Source organism: Anolis carolinensis, chromosome 1, assembly GCF_035594765.1.
Source record: "Anolis carolinensis isolate JA03-04 chromosome 1, rAnoCar3.1.pri, whole genome shotgun sequence".
NCBI classification, from domain to species: Eukaryota; Metazoa; Chordata; class Lepidosauria; order Squamata; family Dactyloidae; genus Anolis; species Anolis carolinensis.
Genome location: NC_085841.1, coordinates 354693292 through 354710833, shown reverse-complemented (window position 1 = coordinate 354710833; position 17542 = coordinate 354693292). Strand labels below are relative to the sequence as shown.

The window sequence follows — 17542 nt, the reverse complement described above, 5'->3', positions numbered from 1 at the left end:
ATTATTATTACATTTATTTATACCCCCACTTTATCTCCTGCAATGGGGACTCATATCTCTGGAACTCTTCTTTCACACCATATTTTAAATGAGGCCATAATGCAGTTCAATGTAATAAATCTGTGTTAGATGGCAGTGCCCTTTCTATTAGCTTTCCCCACTGCCCAGCTTTCACAATCATATAAAGGAATCCTAAATGCCATATAGACACCATATAATGCCTACTTTTCAGCATTTTAAATTGCATTGACTGCCAATATGCATCCAGTCCACATTCAGTGTCCTTTTCAGGACTTTTAAAGCTTTAAATGTCTCAAAAGTTTGATATTCTTCTCTGTATATGTGCATGGCCCAGGGATCTACATTTGTGTCCCACTAGTAAGATCATGGGACATGGGAGAAGTCCTTAGCTGGGGCACCCCAATTGTGAAATGTCTTTCCCTTGAAGGCGCTATTGGCACCAATACTGCTTCCTTTAGGCCTCAAGTGCAAACATGACAGTTTGCTAAAATAAAGCCTCGCTGATTTATTTAAAATGGTAATCTGCAGTTTTAAAACTGGCCTTAACTTTTTAAAATGGTTTCATGTTTGTGTTGTTAAAGGTTTCATTTTTTAATTTTTATTTACTGGTACTGTGTTATAGTCTACTTAAATTATTTCATTATTTTAAATTATTTTAAGTTGTTTCCCCCTATTTTGCTTGTGATATCAGATGGTATAAAAACTTTTAAATAAATAAATAATAGTTAAATAAATACATTTTCTGCCACTCTGAACATATCTTTCAACTGTCATAGTTTGAGACCCAAGTACTCAAGAACAGAACTTGGAAGGAACTAAATATACTGCTGTCTGGTATCCAGGGACTCTGTGCTCTTACCTATGCATTCATAGATAATGTATCAGCCCAACTCTACACACACATGCCAGGGAGCACTCCATTCTCCAGGAACTTTGACAGTGGTTGTCTATACCCTCCAGCATAGACAACCATCTGAAAAGTCAAGGCTCATAGTTAAATATAGTGGGAAAAGTTAGTAGGGTTTTGGGGAGAAAAAGGAAAAAAGATAAATAAGGCATTTTAAGAGACAGCTGTTGGTGAACAGAAATTTGTTTTCCTAGTTTCCCTCTATCTTTTGAATCCCCCTTTTTGTATCACTTTGGTTTAAATTCGGTGGTAATTGGCCAGTTGAGGAAAAAGCAAAATGCCAACGTGCATGTATGTATGCTGCCTTGTGATAAAATCATAGCAAAACAACAAGCATGCCTTAGGTGGCCATAATAACTCTGTATCTTTATAATTCCATCTTGGGTTAGGCTCTCAACATTACATCAACACTACATTTCCCCAGCAGAGTGGAAACACAAATGAAAGCTTGGGCAAAAAGGTTTTTTTTATTGTTATTATTTGCAGGCAGTTTTTCCAAGTACTCAGGCTGATGCTCAAGAAACTGAAAAGCCAACAAATGTCCTGGTAGAGACGGGGCCTGTATCATACAACCACGAGGAAGATGTGGAAGAAGAAGAAGAAGTTGAAGAGGAAGAGGATCACTGCATGAGCGCCCTTCAGTTGATGGGCGGAAATGGTAGGCCTTAATTTTAGCATTGTAGAGACCCATGGTGGAATATTAGATCAATAAACAGACAGCAGACAGATGGAGAGGATAGAGTGCCCTTACTGATATAGTGGAATCTCCTAAGTCGCCACTTTTGTAAGTCCCATTGAGTCTTTGTGTCAACTATAGTTGACGCCGGGGATGCTGCGCATGCGTCAGATAAGATAGACGTGCCTAAGAGAGCTCCCTAACTGCAAAAGAAATAAAGCTTATTTTTAAAGCCCAGGAAGATCATAAATCTCTCTCTCCAACCTGGACCCGGTCGTGAAAAAAGAGGAAGCAAAGCAGATCGCAGTTTGAGCGTCTGAAACTTGAAACCTCAGAAAATAAATCAGAAGACCGGGTGAAGGAAAGAACTGAACGTGAGTGCCATAATGGCGGAGGGAGTGGAATGGGGGCGGAAGCTGGACCAAATATTACAAACATTGAATGAACTAAAGATAAGCTCTGATAGCTTAAAGAAGGGGAATGATGAATTAAAAGAACAAGTTGAAATGATTAACACCCGGCTGGGATCAATGGAGTCAAAGGTGCAACAGTATGAAGGTAAATTTATGGAGATGCAAGAGGAGACTAGAAAACAGAAAGAGGAAATAGCCAACTTAAAAAAACATTTAGAAAGTGCAAACCAAAAACTCCTAAACAAGATTGCTGACCAGGAAGATCGGTCACGAAGAGCAAATATACGCCTGAGAACAGCAGGGCAGGATTTTCAGATGAGTGACAATTTAAAACAAAATATTGTCAGTTGGCTACAGACTTTGATGGAAATCTCACCGGACGATATAGAACGATCGCATTGGGCTTATAGAGGTAGAAAAAAACCCAGAGACATTTTGATCCGTTTTTCAAGGGAGGCAACGAAGGAAAAGGTGTATAATCAGCTTCGGAAAATAAAAGACCTTACCTTGGCAGGTAAAAAGGTCTGGCCTCTCCTGGATCTTTCATCAGAGACACTGGATAAAAGAGCACAGATGAAAGAAATTACAAAAGTCCTGGAGGGGAAGAACCAGCGATATACTTGGGCTTTTCCTGCCACCCTGATCGTCTATAGAGATGGTAAATTATATAAAGCTACTGATTTGGCTAGTGGAAAGACCATGCTTAGACTTCTGAGATTTTGTACAGAAGGGGGAGTATCGGATGAGACGGAGGAGTCAGATAATGAAGAGGTCCATAGAAGCTTCAAAAGAAAGAAGGGGAGTAAGAAGGCCAAGGACACTCTTCAGGCAGCTGGACAGATAAGATCAACAGAGCTGGAAGCTGCAGACAGAGGCGGGCAAATAGAATCATGCTCGACTCAGAGTATATCTGTTATTGGAGACTTGATGAATAGGGAAGGAGAGCATGGTCAAGATTTACAAGAGACTATAGACTTAAGAAATTTGAAGCAAATGGACTTAGACCAAATACGAACTTTGGAAAAACAATTGAGAGAACTAAAAAAGCAAAAGCTGAAAGAGGAAACAAGGAGAATGGAAACAAGATCCAAGATGTAAAAAACCACTTTGATAAACTGGGTTAAAATAATTTGCAGGTGTGGGAACTGGCGAAGGGCAACGCAGCCGCCAAGTGGAGTCTGGGAAGGGAAGAGAATAGAACTCTTTCGAGTCCTTCTCTGATGGGAGAAGGGAAAGGACTGGACTCTGAGGGGAAAGGGGCACAATGGGGATCCAGGGTGGGGGGCAAAAAGGGGGAGAGGAGAAGAAAAGAAACTGAAGAGACAAGGGGGAGAGATAAAAATGGAATTATACAAAACAAATGGGTGATTTAACTATATTGGCACTGAATATAAATGGAATGGCAGATCTTAAGATTTATAGGATGTTGAAAATGGCAAAGGAATGTAGGATAAATGTGATAATGTTATCGGAAACTCATAAAAAGAGGGGGAGGGATAAATTGATTAAAGATAAAACATGGAATAGAATTTATGAATCTCGAGGGACAGGGAACTCACGAGGGGTAGCAATTCTAATCAATGAAAATGTTCCATTTCAGGAGCTTGATGTTCAAAGAGATAGGGAAGGAAGAACAGTTTTTGTGAAAGGCAAGATAAATCAGGTTAAAATAACATTAGCTGTGATATATGCACCGAACAGAAACACAAAACAGTATATATTGAATACTAAAAAGAAGCTGGATAATTATGCGGAAGGGACATTGATTTGGGCAGGCGATTTCAATTTGGACTTAACTAAAAAAAATAAAAAAGCAATAAATGTAAATAAGCTTAATATGGTGGATGCACACGCAAATCAAAGTATTAGGGATACTTTTTATTCAGCAAGACACAATAAATTTAGCTGTATAGATTATATCTTACTAAATAAAGCAAGCAAAGCCCAAATAAAGAAGGTAGAAAGGAAACCAATATTTTTGTCAGACCACAGTCCTCTGATTGCAACCTTGGGATTGAGTAATGAGATTAGTCAAAGAATTTGGAGATATAATTCGGTGGTAACAGAAAAAGATGAATATAAATTGAAGCTTCAGGAGGAGATAAAAGAATATTATAGAATAAATGATAATGGAGAGTTATCTAAAACTGTGGTGTGGGACTCATTTAAAAGTGTATTAAGAGGTCAATGTTTTAGTATTGAGTCCTACATAAGGAAAAGTTGGAGAGAGAAAAGAGAAAAATGTATAAAAGAAATTGAATCAATACAAGAACAATTGAGAATAACGAGGAGAAGAAATATAAATAGTATATTAAGGCAGAAAAAGAAAGAATTGGAATTAATGGATGAGGTGCAATGGAACAAAATGAGACAGAGTGTGAGGCAACGAATTAATGGATGGGGTACAAAATCAATGAAACAAATGGTGAGATATTTAAAGAGGAGAAAGGAAAAGTCATGTATAACAAAACTTAAAGATAAAAATGGATTGGTGAAAGATGGAAGAAAGGAACTCGAAGAAATAATGAGAGATTTTTACAGGGAGTTGTACCAAAAAGAACAGGTGAATAATGAAGAAATAAAAATTGGGAATAAAGTAAATGAGGAGGATAAAATTATGCTAAATGATGAAATAACACAGGAAGAAGTAATTCAGGTAATTGAAGGACTGAAACAATATAAGGCACCTGGTATAGATGGATATACAGCAGAATTTTATAAGACCTTTATGCATGAGTTGGTACCATATATGGCTGAAATGTTTAATGAGGTATATATGAGAGGTATTGTCCCGGAAACATGGAAACTTTCTGAAATTATTCCAGTTCTGAAGCCAGATAGACAACCGGAGCTCCCAGAATCATATCGTCCGATCAGTTTAGTAAACCAAGATTATAAGATATTCATGAAAATCATAGCAAATAGATTGGAAATTATTCTACCAAAGATTATAGGAGAAGACCAATATGGATTTGTTAAAGGGCGGAGTATCAGTGAACCAATAAGAAATGTTGTTAATGTGATTTGTCATGCGACAAAAACAAAAAGAAAATTGTCAATTCTAAAGTTAGATGTGTATAAAGCTTTCGACAAAGTAAACCATGAATATCTGTATAGATTATGTAAAGAACTAAATTTGGGGAATAATTTCTGTGAAATGATTAAAAATGTATATAGGGAGAATACGGCTTGTATTAGAGTGAATGGACAAAGAACGGAAAACATTCAAATTGAGAACGGGACCAAACAAGGTTGTCCATTATCCCCAATGTTATTTGCTCTGGTAATAGAACCCCTAGCATATAAAATAAGGATGGATGAAACATGGGAAGGGTATAAGATTGGGAGGAAGGAGGAGTTGAGATTGAACCTGTATGCGGACGATGCAATAATTTTAACACAGAGACCAAGGGAAATGATTAAATCAATGAAAATAATATTGAGGGAGTTTAAAAAAGTATCAGGGCTATCAGTAAATATGGAGAAATCAGAGATATTATTTATTAATACGCCACCGAAGGAACAATTAGAGATAAGGAAGGAATCAGGTTTAAAATTGGGTATTAAAAAGATGAAGTATTTGGGAATTTGGATATTTAAGACACTTGATAAAATAATAGATGGAAATTATAGAATGGCATGGAAGAGAATGTTAAAACAAATGAGTAGGTGGAAGAATAAAAATTTGAGACAGATGTCTAGGATAAGGGCATTGAAAATATTGATAATTCCAAAAATGATGTATTTATTTCAGGCTCTCCCAGGAATTCCTCCCATGGCAAAATTAAAGGAATGGGATAGGAAACTAAATTATTGGGTTGAAGGAGGGAAAAGACCAAGAGTAAGGAAAAAATTGATAATTGCAAAAGAAATGAAAGGGGGATGGGGCTGTCCATGCCTAGAGCTATATAGTGATGCCTTCCAAATTGAAAGAGCAATAGAATTACAAGTGACAAATAAAAAATGGGTGAGATTTGAAAAGGAAATGAATGGAGTTAATTGTGAAGAAATAATCTTTAGAAAATGGGATAAGAGAAATATAGATAAATTAATAGGACCAATGAAAGGAACAATGCAAGTGTGGAAGAAATGGCAAGGGAGAATAAGTAGCTTAAAATCTAAAATGTCAACAGTATGGATAATCAATAAGGATAAGGAATCAAATATGAATAGAAATATTCAAACATTGAAGGAAAAAGGAATAGAGAGACTAGAACAACTATATGACAGAGAGGGAACGGTAAGAGAAAATAAAATTAAACAATGGCTTGGAGAAGAAAATTGGTTACAGATAAGAGCAATCTGTGCATATTGCAAAATAAAAGAAAATATTAATATGGTTAAGAGAGAAGATAACGCCTTTGAAAAGATAATAAGAGAAAAGGGGGAAGGAAAGAAGGCACAGGCCAGCAAAATATATACAATGCTCATAGAGGCTGATGGATGTATAATACGGGATCTGAAAAGTATGTGGGAAACGGAGCTGCAAATCACAGAACAAGAGATGAGAAATGTGGTAGAGACAATAGGGATGAAAAGGAATACCAGAGTACGAGAAATGAGGAGGAAAATATTGCACAAATGGTATCGTACACCCTGCCAATTAGCATACTACTATAAAAAGGGGAGTAGTCACTGCTGGCATGGATGTCGTCAGAAAGGGCGGTTTATGCACATGATGTGGGAATGTGAACATGTACAATATTTTTGGCAGTCTATACAAAATGAGTCAAATCAAATACTAGGAAATGAGTGGGTCATAACAAAGGAAATAGCGGTATTAGGGAAAAGAGAGGAAATGGGAAATAAAAGGGAAATAAAAGAAGCAATAATTGAATGTGCACAAGCAGTAATAGTATTAGGGTGGAAAGATAAATCAAAATGGACAGTAAATAAATGGTACCAATATATGGTGGAGCAAATGGAATTTGAAATTATGAATGTGAAACTAAATGTTGTAAAAACTAATGAAAATAGAACAAGAGAAATGGAAGAAAGATGGACAATGGTAAAGAACTATATCATGAATCAATCTGGAGATCAAGCCATAAGAAATAAGATACAAATGTTATATAGTATATAGGTTGGAAATGGATTAAGATAAAGATATAAAAATTGTCTCATAAAGAAATGAATATGTAAAAAGAAAACAATCCTCGTGTTGGTGGTGGGAATTGTAAATGTTTTGTATGTCTACGGTATGTATTTTTTGTGTTTTAAAAAATAAAAATTTATTTAAAAAAAAAAAAAAAAAAAAAACTATAGTTGACGCCAAACCATACTTTGGCATGATATGAATGGCAATATTATAGTTCAGGATATGTTAGCAGTCAGTGGAAGGGATAAACAGAACGAATGCCAAGTGAACATGTGGGAATGATAATCTCAAATAAAGGAATTGTAGAATTTGAGCTCATTCTAAACATCATTTAGTCCTACCCTTTGCAAAATGCAGGAAATCTTAGTCAAAACATCCCTAACAAATGAGCATCCATGTTTGCTTCTTTTTATTTTTTAGACTTTGCAGAGACTTCACCTTCCCACTTTTGAATGGGGGCACCAAATTATGTTTTCCCCTACTTAGTCCCACTGCAGGACACCTATCAGCACTTCAAATTACAGTACATTCTTTCTCCTTGTTGTGCTTTGTATTTAAATGTTTTTCCTGATTAATTTTCCACCCTTGACATTTTCCTTCCTGCTTTCTGAAAAGTGGCATCTGTCTAATACCTTGTGATCTCAAAAATCTCCATCACCCTTCACCTTCCCGGTTTCCCATCCCTCACACTTATTATATTTGGTTCTTGTCCTTTTATTCTGCCTTCCCATAAAGTGCACTTTTTTGCGTGATAAGAACTTAATGTTCCCACACAGTGATGGAATAAGAGCCTTCAAGTGAATAATATTGTTGCATGTATTATAGTATAATAAAATCTAGAGACAACCAAGGACTAAATCTGTTAACCCAATTCTATTATTTCAAGTGAAAGACAGAAACCTTGCATTGTGGCTGCACATCAGCTGTGTACTTCTAAATCTAAACAAAGTTTGTCAACATTCCTCACTAAAAGGATATTTCAGCAATGGGAGCCATCAAGTCAGTGTGCATGGGAGGGGAGAAGGAGATGAGAATACCCCCGGTGCTTGGGATATACAGTTTCATTACTGCACTGAACCTTCTTAACTGTGGTATAAATCTGTACATATACCCAGCGACGTGACATGGAAGCCACTAATTGTGAGGCCTGACAGTGTCACGCTGAGAAGGTTGGCACTGGAGTGTTGATTATGTACAGCGTATGCAACTTGGCACCCTTAATTTAGCAGGGGATGTTGATTTCAACTTTTGTGCGAAGTCTGTGGAATAATCATAACAGATGGGGTTGATTTGAGTGGAAAGTAATCACTCAAACCGTAGGGAACTCTTTTTTCAGGGGCATATATGATTAGAGTCGCTTTCCCAGAGAACGGCACCCGCATAGGCGTGTCTGTTGCTGCTGAAGGAAACTCATAATAATAATGATAGTAACTGTACGAAACTTGTTAAAGATCACTGAACTGTTGCCCTGCTCGCTATTGTAGGTATTTTTGAATCATTCCAAAATAAATACTGTTAGTCTTGATATTATGAAGTATACTGATACCTTTGTATTAGGAACATGCACATAGGAAATTTTTTTACAAAGTGCAAGAAGCATAGCCGACAGAATAAAAAATCGTTTATGTACATCTGTCTGCACAAAATTCTGTTCTGATTACCAGAGTTTAAAAAGCTTAAAAATTGCACTTATATACTCATGGTCTTCTAGAGCAGAAATGGGCATAGTTCAGCATGTGGGCCACACATGACCCCTGAGTCCCATGTTGCGGCCCCTGAGTTCACCACCAGTCTTCCAAATCTGCAACCCCCTTTTACAAAAAGCCTTTGGAATGGTTTTTACTCTCAAATTGCACATAAAGCCTCCCAACACATGAAAGCGTTTTGGAATGCCCTAGCCCACCTCCACAGGCACTCTGAGCACTCAGAGCAACCCAGTGATTCCAGCCACAAAAGCTTTCGACACAAGGATTAGAATCCTTATTTACATCTTACTTTCCCCCAAAAACTGGGAGGCAAGGTGCCTATGCCCATTTGAACCACTTAGTAGAACATTAAAGGAGCCTGTTTGTCTCTGTTTCATTCATTTGCAAAACAAATGCTTACAGGAAATCCAAAGGCAGGATACTGAAACAAGAGCTGTCCTCAGTTATTGTCTTTCTTGCCCCTCTCAAGGAGGTTGCAGCATTTATAGACTAAACCAGTAGTGAAGGTGTCAGATATAATAATAATATAATTATTATTAAAATTATAGTTCAAAGACTCTGGCAGAAACCAGTGCAGGTGGTCCCGGTGGTGATGGGCACATTGGGTGCCGTGCCAAAAGATCTCAGCCGGCATTTGGAAACAATAGACATTGACAAAATCACGATCTGCCAACTGGAAAAGGCCACCCTATTGGGATCTGCACACATCATCCGAAAATACATCACACATTCCTAGACACTTGGGAAGTGTTCGACTTCTGATTTTGTGATACGAAATCCAGCATGTCTATCTTGTTTGCTATGTCATAATAAAATTATTATTATTATTATTATTATTATTATTATTATTATTATTTTATTTTTATACCCCGCCCCATCTCCCCGAGGGGACTCGGGGCGGCTTACATGGGGCCAAGCCCAGGTAACAAGCAATATAAAACTCAGCAATAAAAACCAATCATAAACAAATAAAATCACATATATCAATAAACAATAAGCACACTTTGATAAAAACCTGGGTTGGCTCCTAAAAAGGGTAGTGGGCTAGAAAAGTGCAAATAGTTTTATACAGTACAGAATAGGAATAGGTTAAGGTGCTGGTGGAGGCAAGGAGTAAAAATGCTATAAAAATAGAATAGACAAACAGGGCAATCTCAAACTAAGGAAATCAGTCACCACAAGCCTGTTGGAAGAGCCAAGTTTTCAGGCTCTTCCGAAAAATAAGGAGGGTAGGGGCCTGCCTAATCTCCCTGGGGAGAGAGCTCCAGAGCCAGGGGGCCACTATGGAGAAGGCCCTCTCCCTCTCCAGCCAGATTAAATCTATGGCTATTTCTGATATAAGCAGAAACAGCCATATATTTAATCTGCATCAGCACAGTCATTCCACCATACCCACGGCATGAAAATATCCCAAAAATGCAATCCTTGGTTTTTCTATTTTATATAAGAGACACCATTTTACTATGTCATTTGTACATAATGATCAAGTCGATCATCCACAGATTGTGATATCCATGGGGTGGTGGAGGAAGACCTGGAATCAAACCTTAGCAGATACCAAACACCCCTGTAAAATATCACGGCACTGCTGCAGCCAGTTAAATTTCTGCTACATACAGACTCATATTTTTGATAGCTATTACCATTTGTGCGTGTGTATGTGCCTTCAAGTTTAATTTCGCCAACCACTACTACATGCTATAGTCTATGTTTCAAAGGAAGGAACGAGGTTGCTAGTTCCTTCCTATGAATCATCTTTTAAATATTCCCTTTCCAAGGAAACCCTATGAAACTCATGTGGTTTCCATAAGTAGACGGGTGACTCTAAGACATACGCATTCCTTCAATTTGGAAAGACTATATGGCATAGTAGTTGGAGTGCTAGCATTAGACCAGGGAGATCCAGATTTAGACTCCCCTTTGGCTACCAAATTTGTGTCTCAGTCTGAATTACCCAAAAAGATAGGTGATAGGTTTGAAAAGGTAGAGAGGCTCTTTAGAGGCAGCTCATCAAAATATAGGAAGACAGCGGAGGATGTTTAATCTAATGCAAATTGAGGAAGTGAGAAATGTTTGAACTCTGTATTTAAAAGGGCTCAAACGGATCAGGCTTAAGCCTGCTTAGAACTTGAGTCTGAGCTGTTTTAATTTGATTTTTAACTGGAAAAGGCAGATACCAAAAATGTTGCCCTGTTGGTAAGTGTTCCTGAATCTTTAGAGTGGGGGAGTTGTCATTTAAATAATTTGCCAGCCAGTGCAGCCTGAAGAGGCACAAACACCTAGACTTCCTTCGCCCTTTCAATATTGCACCTCCCACCAACAAATAATTCTGTGTAGTCAGTGAAAAGGTATATATGGGTGAACTTATGTGTGCATGGGAGAAGCTTAATAGGACAGTGAGATGTGTCCATGAAATTTGAGATTCCTACAACTCACTCTCGGAATCCCATTAGGGATGTCAAGATGGGAAGAATAATATTGGTGGTTCTGATTTTTTCCTCCTTTTGGATTTTTTTTCCAGATTACGGCTGTGATGTAGATGAAGATGATGGATATTAACCCAATATTGCTCGAAATGGTGAGAGAAGTTACCTGGTGACAGTAAAGAAAACTCATCCTAATGTCTAAGCAGAGGTGATTCCATTCACCATGGACTCTGATCCATGTCTGATGATTGGTTTGCTGGCCTTGGGATTTATCGCATTGACCTATAGGCTGGCCATTGGCTTTGAAATGCTTGAACTTAATCATGCTATGGAACAGGGTTTAACAGATGTATCAGCTTCAGAAAATCAAGGACAAGAGCCCAGTGGTTGAGATCTCAGAGCAAGGATCTGCCTCATGGATGACTCTTGAATCAAGCCATCTTGTTGTGAAGGTGTATATAAAGGAGAAGATCACATTCATACATAGCAGGGCACGTGCTCCAACATCGCATCTGTCTTGCCATGCTGAAAAAGAAGAGAATTACTAGCATGGGGTGGGGTGGATATTGCACCCTGGCAACTGCCCCTTGGAAATAGGCCCATGCATATACTTTGTCCAGCTGCAGCATTGCCCTTTGCAGCATTTACTGCAGAGTTGCTCAGGCTGGCATGTCCTACCTACTATAGGACAGCAGTAGTATGTTTGTTTTCAAGAACAAGAGGAAATAACAGGAACATTATTTCTTTTTTTTAAATTGTTTCTTGTGCTAGCATGAAAGCCTCAGGGATGCTGGCACCATGTTGGATATTTTAGTGGGATAGTTATTATTCTTGTTCCAAGTAAATCAAGATTTCTTATCACTCGCTGCTCCTTTTAGAAAAAGTAGTATTTGGTCAAGTTTCCTTTTGGTTATTACCATGTCCACAGTCTTCTAGCCAGCAGGGCTTTTGGCAGTGCTCACTAGGGAATTCTTGAAATTGTACGCCTACAAAATGAAGAAAAGATAGGGTAAAGAGAAGATAGATGGGAAAAAATTCAAGAAATAAACATGATGCCCACACTTCTGACTAAGGGCTATCTCCCAAAGCTGTTGTATCCTCATTATAGTCATTATGTTTTAAGAATAAGCTGTAGCCTACCTGAAGATAAGAGTGGCAAGTTCTCAGATTTTGGTCTTGGTAAATCTTACTCACTTTCCACATGGGTAGCGCAGTCTCCAGCAGGACACACTGTTGTTTTTTAAGCAAATTGCTCTGTTCCTCTCCCTGATGTAATTTAATTGAATGCTATTTAATAAGATTGGCATTGGTGGATTAAGGGCTCAGCCATGCAGAAAGCTTGACCAGGCTTTCCAGTCTCTTTATTTGTTCTGGTAAACTTTATTGTGTGACCTCTTGAATTTAAGGGTAAAAGAGACCAAAAGTGTTTAGTCTCAAACTCAAAGAATGACCTTTCTGAATTCTGATTTGGCAGGCTTGTGGCTTGAATGTTAATTGTGAACTATGTTTTGCCCCCTTGACTTTCTGTCACCACTCTATTTATTTGCTGTTAGAAACCAAAGCCTGAATGCTACTTGAATCATTCCTGTCTTTGTTGCTTGGTGGACAAGGATGATACGTCAGATCACCTTTGTGGGAAACTAGTTCTCTGGGTCATCTAAAGAAACAAAACACAGCTAACTGACTATGTTGAACCTATCTTCGTCAAAGGTCACAACCATATCTTTCTCTGTCACAGCTTGACTTTACTACATATCAGGGCTGGTAGATCCTTTTACTTCCTTCAGTTGGAAAAAGATGCTTCCTGAAAAATCCAAGGCTTTGTTCACGCACAAATGGGAAATTATACTTGAGTTGAACCACTTTTATTTATCTAGGTTCTGAATTTACTCAGCTTTAGCCTCTAAAATTAAGATTCTCATTTTAGTAGCACTATGGCTACTACTGTTTGACAGAGATTGTTATGGCCTTGTGACAAATATGTTCACTTCTCGGGGAACAACAAACTGCCACCACTCCTTAATTGTGATAACTTCCATGACTCAAACACTTACAATATATGTATTTCTGGGAGCCCGGCTCTTGAAACTAAAGGCCAGATACGTTTTTGAAATAGAATCATTTGCAGGTGTCTTCCATGCCATTGTAATGATTTCAGTGCCAGCTTGGAATTCAGGTGAAACTTAATTCTTTGAGGATTTTGTAACATTCCATATGGTTCACACCTAACCTATTTTGGAAACCTGAACAGTCTTGAGTTGCTAAAAACACAATATTAACAGAACCCATTCTCTCTTGAGTTCTGGTCAGAGAATACAGTTACTTGTACCATTCATGCACTGCAGAAGTGACCACAGGGTGAGAGAAACTGAGAACCTCTGGTTCATTTTTGGAGCTGCTTCTAATTCCATTTTCCTTGGATCATGTCTTCAACACACAGGAGAGAGTTGTGTGTTCTTCCTGAACAGTATAACCCTCTTTTCAGGCAGGGCTCCAATATCCAGTAGCCTTAGCCAACATTGCCAAAGGCATGGAGTCATGGGAATTTCATTCCAACATTTGCAAGGTCATGTGATTCCTTTTTCTATGATGCTGTTCTGTCCCGTGTTTCCAAGAACTTGCAGCTGCCTGGACCAGATGGCAGATATTCCCATCCCTATCATGGCTCCTCTTCATACTGGTCTTTCAAAGGTAGAGTAGCTTCACCTTTGGCTCTACTGGCATGGTCCAGACATTCTCATGCCACCATAATATGGGGAACACTAAAATCCCAACAGTGAAGCAGAAAATGAAGAGCACTAGAATTAGGCATATGAGAAAATCTACTAGATCTGGAATAATATGAAAGAAATGCAACAATGGAAGCATTTAACCATTCCCATCATTACATTGACAACATTTGATACATAGAAGATGTAACTCCACATCTTTCCTGAGTTGTAAGTCTGAGAGCCAAGAGGCTATTTCATTAGAAATGTCCTTATATTTAATATTCTTAAGTGCTATTTTTTAAGAGAGAGACAAAGACTTTGCCTAATGAGAATCACTCATTTGAGGCTTCTTTTTGCCTTGGGATTAAATCTCAAATTAGCGCAAACAGGAACTTTGTTTCCAATGCAAATTGCAGCTCCAGAGAAGTAATTGTCATTGGAACAACAGCAGGCAGGTTAACTTCCTCTTTCTCAGCAGGTGCTGTTAGCATTGTAAAGAACACATTGGACAAGATCCTATACCCAGCAGTTGTAGTGTAATGCCCCATTTTTGCATTTTCATGTTTGCCAGTCTGTTAGCTTTTAGTCTGCTGAAAGGGAAGGCAGGCAGTTCCTAGCAGAAGATACAATAGGTCCAGGCTCATAGGGAGGAAGAAACAAGGAGGTACTCTCATACATTATATACCTTCCTTCCTTTTGAAAGTAAGACTGACAACTTCTGAATTGTCCCTTCCTTTCCTTTTCCACTAGTAAGGACCACCAGCAGCCACCCTCCTGGGGTTTGACAGGTATGGAGGGGGGAGGCTTAGGACTGATTGCAAAGGCCAAGAAAAAACAAACTTCTCTTTGCCCTGCCCAAAAAAAGTCATACACTTATCTAAGCCAGCTTTCTGCTCATTAAGTGCAAAGATAAATTTAGCATCCTGTTTAGTCTGCTTCCAGATTCTAAGCCTAAATCCAGTTGCTTGTCCCAGTTAAGGTACTGAATCAATGGGATTTACAGGAGTGTTAACTCACTACAATAAATTTAATGATCATTCTCATCAGGGTAAGCAACTGGATTTAGATCCAAGTCTGATGGGAGTCATGAAACACTCCAGATGTTTGGCTGCAACTTCCAATAACTGTTGCAATTGGATATACTGCCTGAGGCTGCTGGGAGCTGCAGTCCAACAACATTGGGATCTGCATGGCTCCCACCCCTGCCTTAGTCCTCTGAAAAGGTGGCAGTCAACTGACACATCAAAGTACCAATCTCCCCCAACCTGAATGTCTTGGACTACAGTTCTCAACAGCCCTTAATAATCAAGGATAATGGGAATTATTGATCAAAAATGGAAAGGATTCCCAGTTGCAGAAACCTACTCTATATGTAGTCTTTTGCTTTTAGTAACAGATGATGGTGTGCAGGCTTGGTAGAGGGGCAGGAATATCTTTTGGGCCCTGAAAGATGTCATTTTGATATAGCTTTGCATCTTTATGGATCAGCCGTGTACATTTTTAATTCATTTAATATCAGATCAGGATTTCCCCTGCCTTTCCAGGTTCATTTTCTTATATTCATTTCTCCGTGTTATGACTAAGCTGAGGGAAAGTAAAACGGATTAGCAGATGCCATTTTCTGTTTTCCTAACTGCTTCAGCAAATGTTAGAAAGGCAAGTTCAACTGTTAACTCTCGTCAGCACAGTGAGTGTATCCGAATGACCTTGCAGGAGGCATTTTGATGGATTTCCTGGGATCTTGCTATCTTCCCAATGCAAATGATGGTGAGAGATTAAAGGGTTTTAAGAGTAAGTTAGTTTAGGATCATGAGATGCACATCATGGCTTTTTTTCTCTTGTAGAATACAATTTCAAGATACTAAATTATGCAAAATCATCCAGCTGAAGCATGCTACCTTTCCATCTTGGACTCCTTTTCATTTCTTTCCCCTTTTGTGCACTGACTTGCTGCAATGCTGTCACAAAGACAGTAGACTAAGGCATTCTTGACATATGCCAGATTTTTCTGATTTAGTTTGCCCAAGTGTCACTTCTTCCATCTTTCTTTGGAAAGACAACTCATACAAACCTAGATTTAGCATTAGATGATAAAGCCAAATGTTGCCTGTTACATGGAGCACAGGGTTAGGTTTCCTTTGGTTCCCTGCAACTAATGGCAGAATGAGAACAAATATATGAATGAGGCTCTGGACTGGGATGGAAAATGCTGATGGGGATCCCACTGTTTCCTACATATTGGTTCTACTTGCACATTGTGCTGTTCAAATGTGGCTTCCGTTGTAGCCCTCGCTCTACTTGTTTGCATTCTCTGCAGATGGAGAGTTCATCACCTCCTGCCATTTTGATGCATTGTTCAGTGCTAACTGTAATGCTTGTTACCCTCAGTAACAAGGCCAGACTAAATACTCAGGCCTGGAAATCCAAATGATCGGCAAACAGCTGGAATAGCCCTATAGACCGGCAACAAGAGCCACCTCCCACTGTTTTGTTTTGTTTCCTCCAACAAATGTAATATCTGTAAATATTTTAATGTAACATTTTTATTATGTTCTTACAAATGCCAACATTCTATTGGTTGGTAGGTGGTTGTAATTTTTGTTGTTGTTCTTTAATGACTGTTTTAACTTGGACAGCAGTGTACAGACTCTGTGTGTAAACCCTATTTTGTCTCTATGAAGCAAGCCATTTCTAATAATTTAAGTTTGTCTTGTGTTTTCTTTAAAAGCGGCTTCCCCCCTGTACAGCACATAAAGCAATCGTCTCTCCAAACCACACATTGTAGCAATAGTCGGGAACTCTACCAAATATGCCTTTTTCTTAGCCTACTGGACAGTTGCGAGAGGCAGAAATGTCTGAACCAGTCCTATATAATACAAGAGGACCGATTAAGAACAGATGGAATCCAACAGAGCGATTGGGGAAGGCAAGTTCATTGGCCCCTTCGTCTGAAATATATGTAGGTCCAGCTCACAATAGAGTCAACACCATCTCTCTCACTTCTGCTGTAGATCTTTTAAGAGGTTCACAATGCCTGCTGTGGCAAGTGTCGGGAGTTACAGGAAATGGAGCTTCTTTGTAGCTTCTATCGCCGTGGCCGTAATGAAATTCCTGCTATGGTCTTTCTTCTGTTTCTATAGAGAAGGAAAACACTGAGAGCTTCACATCAGATGTCTTCTCAAATCCTATTGCATGCATGTTGACATTGCAGTGGAGTCAAAGTCCCAACTTCATTATGAATCTGGAAAATGGAGGAGATTTCCATTGGGCATAATGGTAGTCAGTGTTAATTGATATACAAGGTGTTGTGAGAGGATGTTGACTCCAGAGCTGGCCCTAGGTATTTTTCAAGTGTAGGCGAACAGAATTTTGGCGCCCCCCCAAAAAAAACAATCACTGAAAAATAAAAGTGTTGGATAAGTGAAAATGTTGGATAATAAGGAGGGATTAAGGAAAAGCCTATTAAACATCAACTTACATTAAGATTTTACAAATTAAGCACCAAAACATCACGTTTTACAATAAATCAACAGAAAAAGCAGTCTCGACTGCGCCCCTGTATGTTTGGCGCCCGAAGCGACCGC

General features: G+C 38.6%; 1 protein-coding gene across 2 annotated transcripts in view; it reads left to right on the top strand.

Annotated features, from left to right (window-relative positions):
• The window catches only part of brf1 (BRF1 RNA polymerase III transcription initiation factor subunit), a 267788-nt gene extending 251132 nt beyond the window's left edge, over nucleotides 1-16656 (top strand). For both annotated transcript variants that reach the window (XM_003214279.4, XM_062968566.1), the window contains 2 exons: nucleotides 1415-1586; nucleotides 11343-16656. In XM_003214279.4, the coding sequence (XP_003214327.1) occupies nucleotides 1415-1586; nucleotides 11343-11380 (210 nt within the window). In that variant the 3' untranslated portion in view covers nucleotides 11381-16656. The remainder of the gene's footprint in view (nucleotides 1-1414; nucleotides 1587-11342) is intronic.
• Nucleotides 16657-17542: the final 886 nt, after the last annotated feature.